At 40.0% G+C, this 12,016-nt stretch overlaps 1 protein-coding gene across 10 annotated transcripts in view; it reads left to right on the forward strand.

The window, feature by feature from the left end:
• The window catches only part of IKZF3 (IKAROS family zinc finger 3), a 40,256-nt gene that overhangs the window by 17,287 nt on the left and 10,953 nt on the right, over positions 1-12,016 (forward strand). For 6 of the 10 annotated variants that reach the window (XR_005831380.1, XM_040617464.1, XM_040617466.1 and 3 more), the window contains 3 exons: positions 2,489-2,749; positions 3,440-3,607; positions 5,295-5,411. Coding sequence is in view for 9 of the 10 variants with exons in the window: in XM_040617464.1 (XP_040473398.1) it covers positions 2,489-2,749; positions 3,440-3,607; positions 5,295-5,411 (546 nt within the window). In the remaining variant the exon portion in view is untranslated. The remainder of the gene's footprint in view (positions 1-2,488; positions 2,750-3,439; positions 3,608-5,294; positions 5,412-12,016) is intronic. The other 4 variants (XM_040617467.1, XM_040617470.1, XM_040617469.1 and 1 more) reach the window with 3 other exon arrangements.

Consider the following 12,016-nt stretch of genomic DNA (forward strand, 5'->3'; position numbering starts at 1 on the left):
CAGAGGTAATTATTTTCCACAGTGGAAGCCTAGGATGGCTTGCCCAATTTGTGCCAGTCAGCAAGTGCTTGCCATGGGGAACTCAACCCAGCGTTCACGCAGTGCTATGTGAGCGCTGGCGTAGGTCTGTAAAAGAGTGAAAAGCTGTGAGCCATGAACTTGTGGTGAGGAACAGTAGAAAACGGTAGAGAAGTCTTCTCAGTTGGAGTTTACAACTAGTCATCCACTAAGCGATTGCATTTGATGCAGACAAAAGGTGAGACGTTAAGTAGAAAGTGGGAATTGAAATTGTGTCTGAAAGTACCAACAAGGTGCAGCTGCAATGGGTACTTCCTTTTACCGTGCTGTGCAGGATGTAGCAAATTATTTTGGAGCTGCCTTCTTCTGAGAGGGAAAAAAAGCCCAAACAACCATCAAAAACACTTTTTTGGTTGTTTTTTTTTTTTGGAAAAGAGATTCTGTTGAAAGCTGCTTTCAGCAACTGGTAATAATTTTCCTTAGCGTGATGGAACTGGATGTATAAACTAATTTTAGAGTCTTGATAGCAGATGCACCCTTGCTCCCTCAGACATGAAGTTGGCAGCAGAAGGTACTTGCGGAGGAAAACCTGTTTCAGTGAAACTAGGAATCCCTGGGATGTGAAGCAGAACTAGTATCGAAGCAGGTGCAGAGAAAAATGGCCCGTTTGTAGGTGAATCTAGAGCTCCCTGTGACCCTCTGAGCAAACAGCCAAACCTGTGTGAGCTCTTCTGGGACCAGGGCAGTCAGTCCCAAACTGACCGAGTCCCCAAACTAAAAAATTTTCAGGATAGGGGGATAAAACCATACAATATGCAGGAAAAAAGCACCATCCTTCTGTGTGTATCATCATCTAGGGAGAGCACCAAGGGAAATCTTGGAGTTTTCCACCCTACCCTGTGGATGCTTGCATAGGATGAAGAAATTACCACCCACCTGTTTCTTCCACCTCCCTTCAACCCAAAGATTGATAGATTGGCTGGGCTTCATAAAACATTTAGGATAGAGGAGTGATTTTATCACTAAAATATAGTTGAGAACTTTGACTTCATGAAAGCATTGGTTGCCAGATCTTCATTTTTCAGTGCTGCTTTTATGTTGCCACCTCATTTTCACTGTCACCCATTGTTTGTTCTTGGCATTTGATGTGGTTTATTACTCAGAACCAGAGCTAATACATATTCAGCAGTCCAAGTTCTGTACTTTGGAGAAAGGACAAGTGATTAAGTGCCATATTTAACTGTCTAACCCTCAGTTTGAGAGAGGAGCAGGTGGCCAGGAGAAGAATACTTTCAAACAGGAAACTGTGTTTTATCTCTTGGTGCTTTTCTTCACTTGGTAGCTTGAGGCATAACTCAAGTTTCAGCCATAGCCTAGCTCTGGTCTAGATGGAAAAGCAGAAAAAATCTGTCCTGTCAATTAGTAAAGATTTTAATGCAAGTGCCAGTAATGCTGGAGTTAATAGTGGAAAAGAAATTCAGCAATGTAAGTTTGGAATCGTCAGCTGTTCATATAGTGTGACCAGTCTGCTTATATTTTTACATGGGAGCATTATTGTTAGTAAATATTTAGTAAATTTTTATAGTTAGTAAATTATTAGCTACTTGTTACATTGTCCTCTTGTCGTGAAATTGCATTCATTTAAGGCAATGTCTTTGGTTTTCTCGGGACATGGCTACAGGTTCAGGAACCTGTTGAGAGGCCACGGATGCTGATCTTTATGAGTCTTTGGGTTCTTTGCCACATACTCGTGATACGGCTTTGGACAAATCTTTTAACATTTCTGAATACATTCATTGATTTCTTTACCCTGCTTCTGCTAGTTTTACTCATACAGTAACCTTATGGTACAGGTATCAATATTATTGGATGCTCCTCACACATTTGAGATGTTTGGATAAAAATTGTAATTTGCAGGTAAAAATTAGGATTGTTTATTAGGCCTAACTCATGAGAATCTGTACCATGGGAGCATTGGAACTCGTACACTGGGTCAGACTATTTCTTAGGCCTGTTTCAAGCACCAGAGGTTCCACAGGAAGATAGAAGTAACCTTTTTAATTTGTGTTTTTCTATATTTCCAATGTGCGGGAGCAGCCTGAGACACCAATTTCTGTAGGCTAAGTGCGAGCTGTAGGAATAAGTATTTTCTTACGAATCCTGAATAGCACCCTGTAATTGCAGAAGTTTGTATTATACTTTAATAATGTGTAGAAGGAAATTATCCATCAAAGGTAATTAACAGACAGGTCAGTATTTTTAAAGGTTATCTCACTGTGAGTATCATTAAGTGTACATGACCCATGAAGATTCATATCTTAATGGCATTTTTTCATCTTTGGATGTTCAAGTAAAACATTCAGGGAGATTGGTAATGTAATTTTATGTAATCTTTGAGTTTTTTTCCTAAGATCCTTCATAGTGCCTAAGATGAGCATCTTTTCATCTTTTTGCTTTGTTTTACCTGCAGATGATGTGGTTAAAGTGAAAGCTGAATACAGTGAAAGAGAGGAGAATGCTTTAAATTCAGAACATATGGAAACCCCAGAAGAATCTGAAATGCCTTACACCTATCCCAGAGAATATAATGAATATGAAAGCATAAAACTGGAAAGACATTCTGGCTCATATGACAACATCAGGCCAGCTAGTGGAAAAATGAATTGTGATATCTGTGGATTAGCCTGCATTAGCCTCAATGTCTTGATGGTTCATAAGCGTAGCCACACTGGTAAATATCCCTATATTATTCTTGTAAGAGATGAATACTGAAAGGATAGTAATTTGTAAGCTAGTCTACTTATTTTAAAAAAGGATACCAAAACCAGGATTTCCTTGTTCTGCCCTTGACGCCACGTGTGATCTCTAGCAAGTTACTCACTTTTCTGTGCCTCATTTACCCACCTTTCTTACTGTCAGGACTGACTATTAGTAAAAGCATCTTTGTGAGGCATTTTAAGAATTTTGGATGAAAGGCACTATGTAATTTCAGTATTTCAGGCACAAAACACAAGTTAGATTGGTTTTGTGCCGCCATTTCCAGTCTGTATCTGTATTTCTCTTTGTGCTATAATTTGGCAACAAGCCAGTGAGCATCTTGGGTTTTGACCTGCAGTAAGATGAGACTTTTTTTTTTGCTTTTTCTAAAAATTGCTAGCTTGTTGGAATCATCCTCCTCCAGAACACTTATTTTCATGGAAAAACTGTACAGTGTTTTCTATAGTTGTACATATGTTACAAGAAGCTCTGACACCAGAGCTGCATGTAACTCCCACTGAAGTCAACGGAAGGGCTGTGTGTGTTTCTGTAGAAATAAATTGATCCAGTATCTCATTCTTTCCTCTTCCAAAAAGGAAAGGATATGAAGACAGCATGATACCCACGTAACCATTAAATGTCCTTTTTTGTATGTCATTTTAAGGTGAACGGCCATTCCAGTGTAATCAGTGCGGAGCTTCCTTTACTCAGAAGGGTAACCTCCTCCGCCACATTAAACTACATACGGGGGAAAAACCTTTTAAATGTCATCTTTGCAGTTATGCCTGCCAAAGGAGGGATGCGCTAACAGGTCACTTAAGGACACATTCTGGTAAGTGACTTCAAAGACACTTCATGTGTTTTAGACATGTGTCACTAGGACACTAGGTGTGAAAAAGAGTCAGCCAAGTTCGCTCAGCTGGGCTAGTTCTGAACAGTGGGCAGATAGCAGCGACCACTCACTCTGCCTGCTGTGCTGATGGAACCATCTTCGGGCTCAGCTCCGCTCTTAATGCAGAAAGAGGCCACAGGGAAACCCGCTGTCACAGCTGTGTGCTGTGAGGAACAGCCAGCCTCAATGCCTGCTTGAACAAAATAACTCCTTGGTGTTTTCAAATGAGTGGAGCTAGCTGTGCCAGCAAGCTCTGAATTTGAGGAGTAGTGTGAAGACATGCTTTGCTGGGACTCCCGGTCCTACCCTGAGCTGTTAGGCTCTAGAAGCATAATCCAGGACAGCACGACTATCGCCAGTGAACACCTCACTGTTGTGTAGTGCCTTTCATCTGAATGTCTTAACATGCTCAACAAAGATCGGTGTTTTTTCTCAAGCCTGGTAGGGTTTTCCATCCATTTTACAGATGGGAGAAATGAAGGCACAGAGCTGATGTGACTTGAACAGCAAGCCAGGTATAAATTAATTAATCATAGTTCCCCCAGTTCTGTAAGAGCCAGGTTGTGCTTACTCTTTTGATTTGTGTATATCCTGTGTTATACAGCAGCCTAGAGAGAAAATATTTATTCTAAATGATAGATGTTATCTCTGCACTGCACTTTACAGAAAAAAAAGAAAAGTACAAACTCACAAAGAATCAAAGTTAAAAATGAGATTACCTGACATGGATAAATGAGATTCTGATTTAATCAAGAACCGTCACAGTGGTGGTGATTGTCCCCCACCAGCACAATGCTAAAAACATCATGCTTCAAACACATCATGTAGTTATTGTAAGTGAGGTTTTCAAGAGCTGGCTTATTAAACAGTATAAAGAAAGCCTCTTCAAGTGGATCACGTAAAGAAGCCAACAATTGCATTAGCAGTAGGGAGTGTGGTCTCGCTGCACATCATACAATGCAAGGCTAGTTATATTTGCTCTCTCCAGGGATGATATTTTACCGGGGTGTGTTAGAGGATGTCTGTTCACAAAACAGGAATGAGGTACTTTAGGAAGTGCTTCCCGTCCTTGTGTATAAGGTGCTGGGAAAGGCTGTGTGGATATCTTAGTTAAATGAATTTGAACCATAGTTTTCTTTTCCATAAATGCCTTTGGAAAATAAATGAGCCTCAGATATGGTTTGGGTTTGGTTTAACTTCATCAGTTTCATGAAATCCTTGAAAAAATTCTGTAGAGACAGGACCTAGGTCAGAAGGTTAGGACAGTTGCAGTCCTGGTTTAGCAGCAGTAGAGTTGGCCTTCCCTAGGGAAGTTACGCCAAGAGAAGTTGTCAGCTGCAGCAGGGCGGTAGGAACCTGAGCTCCTGGGAACAGTGTCCAGTTATAAGTCCTCTTCTTTTCTGGTGCTGAGCTCAGGGGATGAAGAGGAACTCTGTGTGTCTGGTGGGCTTCACCCTTACATAACCCCAACTTTGTGATGATTACAGTGCTCATAAACTTAACAGAAATTTAAAGCATTCTCCATGAGCTGAAGATATGCTATTAGTAACTATATACTTCAATGTCAGGGAGACGGTGTTTTAGTAGTCTCTTGTAGTTATTTTATCCTGCACTCTTATTTTTCTAGTGGAGAAGCCATACAAATGTGAGTTTTGTGGAAGGAGCTACAAGCAAAGGAGCTCATTAGAGGAGCACAAGGAGCGGTGCCGTACTTATTTGCAGAACGCTGGCATGTGCGAGGCTGGTGAGTTTATCACATTACAGTGGTTTTGGTTTTTTGGTTCATTACAGTGCTTAAAAAAGGGCATCTGGTAGGCTGTTAATGCACAGCCTGAGAAGTTTTTACTACAGCCATTTTCTGTAACCTAAAGGGCTGTAACTTCTTATAAAAGGGTCTGGTTTAATGCATCCCTCAGGCAACTAGTTAAAGAATGCTTTTATTTTAATCACTTTTTTATTTCACAGTTACTTTGAATAAAACATCTAAAATACCTTGTACGCTGCATTTCTGTAGGTGACACAGTAAGTTAAATTATTCCTACATTAATGCTATTATGTGGCTTATTTTATTGAAAGAGTTGATGCCTGTGGTGGTTGACAACAGTTCTTCACACATCTCAGCCTGTTTGACGCTTCTTTTTCTTTAGAATGAAAACTGTTAGTCAGCATTGTTAGAATTTGCAGAAGTTTTAGTGACGTGGATCTAGGGCATGGAAATGGGATGGTATCCTGAAGATCACTGATAGATCAGCTTAGGAGGTAGTGAGAGATGAGGGACTTCTTTTAAGTGTAGAGTTGTCTTTGGAAAAGACCGAAGGTAAAAGGTATCAAAACGTAGTTTTTCTTATTTTCCTTTTCACGGTCTCAGTGCTGCAGTTCTGAAAATACTTTAGTGAAAAATGACTGCTGTAATCTTTGAGCCTGCTTTGCCTGAATATTTCAAATCCTAAAATGAACTTGTGTGATATAAGTCCCACAATACACCAGTAAGTCAGGAAAGAATTACTTTTCCCATTCAAAGCCAGGGAGTGGTTATGACCTCCCCAAAGAGAATACAACTAATCTATAGCAGAGCTGAGTCTACAGGTTCAGCATTTGGGTTCCCATTTTTTTGCTCTTCAGCCTTAAAAAAACAGCCAAACAATAGAAACATAGAATCGTAGAACAGTGTGGGTTGGAAGGGGTCTTAAAGATTATCTAGTCCACCCCCCTGCCATGGGCAGGGACACCTTCCACTCACCCAGGTTGCTCCAAGCCCTGTCCAACCTGGCCTTGAACACTGCCAGGGATGGAGCACCCACAGCTTCTCTGGGCAGCCTGTTCCAATGCCTCACCACCCTCATAGATAAGGATTTCTTTCTAATATTGCATCTGAATCTCCTCTCTTTCAGTTTAAAGCCTTTCCCCCTTGTCCTGTCACTACATGCCCTTGTACAAAGTCCTTCTCCAGCTTTCCTGTCGGCCCCTTTAGGTACTGGAAGGCTGCTCTGAGATCTCCCTGGAGCCTCCTCTTCTCCGGGCTGAACAACCCAGCTCTCTCAGCCTGTCCTCACAGGAGAGGGGCTCCAGCCCTCTGAGCATCAATAACTTTAAGGAGCTTCCTAGTTTTGATTGTGAATTTCAGATAGAATTTTCTTTACAAGGAAAAAAGTTAAACTGAGTTTTCAGAGAAGAAAACTAAAATGTAAAAATACACTTAAAGAGACAGCAGTGTTTACCAAGGCCCTTTGATAATGAAAAAAAAATAATAATTTTATTCAGTGATATGCTTATCAAGCAAAGATTCTGCAGGCATCATCCCAAGCTGGGCCTGAAAAATGGTGTGAAGGCCCCTTGATGATGATGACTCTGGGGACCAAAGTCCTGACTCTGTGCAGAGCGAGGAGGCTGGTGTATCAGGCTTCATGACACATGCACACACAAAAAACCGCCATGAAGAAGCAATGATTTAACAAAGTTAGAGTTTTATAGTTTTACGTGGGCTATCATCTTTTCAGCAAATGACATGTTTTTTAGAGCATTAGTAAAAGTAAATGGTTATCAGAACATCAGCAAGTTTTGGTTTTCATGAGAACCCATACTTATTGTAACTGTGGTTTTATGTTACAGTACATACTCCCATGATGGCAATCACTCTGAGATGTCCACCATGTGAAAATGGAAAACATGATACCTACTATAGATTTCTGCTTTTAAATGATTCTCATGGTTCATATTCATTTCAGAATAGCAACATTTCACTTATCCAGAATCTGCTATGTAGTACTTACTGCAGTAGTACAGCATGCGTTAAATTGGTCACAGAGGAAATGTAAATTTCCAGTATGACACGATGTGGCTGTACCCTATGCCTTTAAGACCTTTGCACTTTTAAAAGTCTTGCAGTGTTTTTGATGGAGTAGTAAGTTTTATGAAAAACAGGAACTCCAATCTTGCTGAGGCATTTCCATTCGGTTCTCTGATATCAGCACTATGTTAGATGACAAAATCAGAGAGAGGGAAGGCTGGAAAGGACCTCAGGAGATCAGTTAGTGCATTCAATTTGCTTTTTTCCCCTGAAGTGTAGCATTTTGCATTTGCGTTTAGTGAATGTTGTTTTTTTGATTTCTGACCATTTTCCTACTTATCCGCATCGCTTTGAATTTTGATACTTTCCTGAAGTCCTTGCAACCTTCTCATATGGAACCATCTTTAAGCACAAGTGTGCTCTACGTGCCATCATCCAATAATCAGTTAAAATACTGAAAAGCATCAGGACTGTAGTAACCGTTCTGGCTGCTTTTTATACAACGTTTGCATGTTCCAAATGTAGCAGCCTGGAAATATTTCTGAAAGAAAGATTTTATGCAACAATGTTGTTAGCACATTGCTCAGTCCCTGATAACAATCTCTGGTCATGTCGCTCTCATTGCACAGTAACTCACCTCTCTTCCATTCTCCATTATTTAGTGACCACACAGAGATGCTACAGGAAGCAATGCCTCTAATTTGAGCTCTGCTTTGTACTTCAGGGTTTTGTGAACAAGGCCTGCACGTTCTAAAAATTATACTGATGTTGACAGTGTGACAAAAACCACACTATGGAAACAATTCAGTACAGGCTGAATGATTGTGTGTTCGTGCTGTGGGCTGGAAGGAGAGCATCCACTCTGTATGTCTACACAATGACATGATGGCTGGGTGACAGCACTGTTTTAGAGAGGTGGCTTGCCACCCAGTGATTACAAGGAAACATAAGCACTCATTCATAAGGTCTAAACCACAATTTTTTTTCTGGAAGTGCTTTATAAATGTAAGATCACCACTGAGGTGTAACACACCACCGAGGGTGGCCGTAGTACTTGGAAGCACCACAGAGAGATTTCAGGCGGTGGTCAGGGAAGGCTGTAACTGGTCGCTGGTGTTAATTGTGTAGGAGGTGGTGACCCGAGTTTGAACGTGGTCAGGACATTAGAGCTAAACCTCATCCTGCCCCTGTGTGAAAATACCACTGTTAGGAGCTTGGCTTTCCATGTAATTCCAGAGGCACATGTGAGAGCACCGAGCAGATCTGAACAAGAAGGGAAAAGGGTGATTTATTTGATCTGCAAGGTTTCTTTTAGCGTCCTGAGGGTTTTAGTTCTTTTCTGGCCGAGCAGTTGAACCATCAGAGGTATTTAGCTTGCAGGACATTTCAAGATCACAGTCTGAAATAGGTTAAGTGCTTTGGAAGTCTAGATTTTCTTTATGACTGTGTGTTATTTCACAATATAAGTTTCAGTGAAGCACTTGACCATTTCTGTCAGTCCAGCCTGAAATTTATTTTTAGATATGTGTTATAGTTAGATAATTAGTTCTTTATACTAACGTCACAATGTGCAGTGCAATCATCTAGTGGATAAGGTAATTGAAGAGGGAGACAGGGCATGATTATTTCTTTCTGTTTGAGAAGTCTTTGGAGAATTTTTAGCAATTAAAAAACCACATTTCCTAAATACTAAATATTATTCTTAGATTGTTTAATAAGTGATCCAGAAGAAAGAGGTGGGTGAGCTAATTTTAAGTTAGCTTTTGGATAGAGAGCGGTGTTGTGGGAGAGAATCAAGTGCAACCACCTTTGTCTCAATGGGAGCAGATAGTGTTTCCCTAAGGCTGTATTATGGAGACATTGTCAAAGACCTTCTGTGGCACATAGAGATTTATTTTTTTTCTTTGGGAAAAAATGGCCGTTAGTAAGGAGTAGAAAATCTTCATGTGAAAGAAAAGACCCTCAGCATTAAAATGAAATGGCAGGCAGACAGCAAGCTGAAAGATTGATAGTTACAGATGTCCCAGAACATACTATATAGGTCAATAGTTACTGTCTTTTCAGCAATCTCTTCTGAGTGAAGACTATTGTTACCTCTGCAGGAAGCCACTTGTCTGCCCTCTTGACACTAATTTAATAAAGTTCCCTTGTTAGCACATAAATAACACTGACAAGACAAGTAGTCACTGATACACTGTATGCAGCTTCCAGTGTGTTTCTAGGGCTGGCTGAGGACTTACACAAATTTCACTCTAAGTTCTCTCAGAAGATAGAGAAAAAGATTCTGAAAATGTGAAATTAAAGCTTTAATAGAACAAAAGTACAACCCATGAAGTTAAAGATTGAGAAAAAGAGGAACTAGAAGAACAAAATAAGAAAAATGAAGAAATGGTAGGGATCATGGAGCTGCTTTTATGACATGGATGAATTGCATTTTCTTTCTTTTTTTCTTCTTTACAACATAAATTTTTTAATATAGAACACTGTTTGTATTATCTTGTTCTGGGTAATTGTGGGTTGCTGGGGTTTTAACATTTAAATTACTATTGTTAATGACTTGTGCAGTGATCCTGTCAAGATTTCAAGCTTTCTGGGTCGGGAGTAGTTCAAACCTCAAACAGCAGTTATGTAAAGAAAATATAAAAAGCTCAGATATTCCAGTTTTAGGAGCATGAGAGTTAAACAGAAGTTCTGAAATTAAAAATCTTGTAACATTATTCTCAAGAATTAACTAGAGCTTCTGGCCAAAATCCAAATGGATGGTGATGTTCTGCCTGTAACTTTCCCTTATAGTTTCAACTTAACCTGATCTTTTGTCTCGCTTTATGTAAAGTGCTATGTAGTGTCTTGGTAGCTCATGCTGGAAGCAGGTGCACTTTAGCAGTTGATTAATATATTTATGTAAGTCTCTCCACACACTAGAGTAATTTGGAATAAAAGTCAGACTGGAAAAGCAGTATGTTATTACCTTGAAGGCATCGTGTATGCATGCCCTCTGTGGGCCTGGTTATCATGTATATCATGGAGTTACAGCCTGAAGAGACAGGAGTAAGGTAGTGCTGAGCTGAGCCCTATTATTCCATCCATCCTGAGTCATATTTGTAGCTAGTATTTGTGGCATTGAGTACTTATGAAGCACTTTACATCTTCAAAATGCTGAACAAACATTAACAAATAGTTCTGGCTGAGGTTTGGTGAGTCATGGTTGGTGCTGTCTGACTCATATGATAGCAATAACAGCAATAATAAACAAGTAAGGAGTGACTGACTTTGAAATTTATAGGGAAATGTTGCACACTAGGCTATGGAAGGATGATACTGCATTTTTATCACTTGTACTTAGCAAACTGCAATTTAAGTCCAATAGTTAATACAATTGCGTTTAGCAGGACTGAAGTGATACCCAAGTGCTTGTATCGTTTTCCTCTGACATTACTTCTCCCTTGTGTAGATTATGCTGCATGTATTAGGTATACTATTGTAATAGTATAATAACACAGCAGCCAGGATTCTTTCACGGTGAAATATGACCTTTTATATTACCTTGGGAAAATAAATTACCCTTCCTTGTCTTCGTTTTCCTCTACTTCGATTCCAACTCTTAAAGGCATGGGCAGTCTCTTAAAACATGTCTAGTTTTCATCACAGTGATTCCTACCACTGAAACTGTTTGTGCTACTTTTTAATATAAAAGTACCACTAACTGGTACTTGGGTCTTCAGGCGAGAGCAGCCTTTTTGGGGGAAGCTGCAGCAGTTATGTTCAGTATTAGTCTGGCAGTAGCGATATGAGGTGGCAGTCCTTCAGCTTGGCTGATCCAGCTCAAAAGCCTGTGCAGCCTCCATGAGGTGAGAGCGAGCAGCAGTTTCCGTGAAATGGTGGGCACTGGTTAGCCTGGCTAAAGGAGAACTGTGGAAAATGGTAAGATCCTTAAAACAGTCAGTGGCCCAGTCTCAAGGAAGTGATCATAAGGCACGTGTACTTTTTCTAAAAGTAGAAATTCTGGAGGGTGTAATAACCTTTAAAAACACCTAATGCTAATGCTTACAAATGTGCCAGAGAGAAAACACTCTTCATTAGTTTTAGCTGTAGCATTTCAGAAAAAAAAATAAAATTAAGTGGTAATGACACCTGGGAAAAAAATGAGTTAAAGCGAGTGTTGAAAGGTTGTATTATTTTGATTTTAGTGGAACATTGATATTATTTCATACAAGTTTCTCAGTGATTAGTTAAGAAGGCATTGATGTATGGCTGATACCTAAAAAAGCATAGCAAGAGGACTGAATGTCTTACAGTGAAGTTTTGAAGCAGTGTGTCGGTCTGCAGGTGTCACACAGTCTTACTCAGAATAAAAAAGAAAGGCTAACAGAGGTTGTATCTCCATCTACATTTTGTAACCAACCCTTCCAGCCAGTTTATTTTACACTTCCTCTTGCTAATGAAGGTATTGGTTTTGTATGGTTTATGCTCTCCTTGCATGAGCTCAGGACTGCAAAATTTTGTCTGTTTCTGTGCTTGGTTCCACTGACCGCAACTGGTCCCCAAGGGCGCAAAGAGCAAGA

Source organism: Falco naumanni, chromosome 18 (genome assembly GCF_017639655.2).
Source record: "Falco naumanni isolate bFalNau1 chromosome 18, bFalNau1.pat, whole genome shotgun sequence".
Taxonomy (NCBI): Eukaryota; Metazoa; Chordata; class Aves; order Falconiformes; family Falconidae; genus Falco; species Falco naumanni.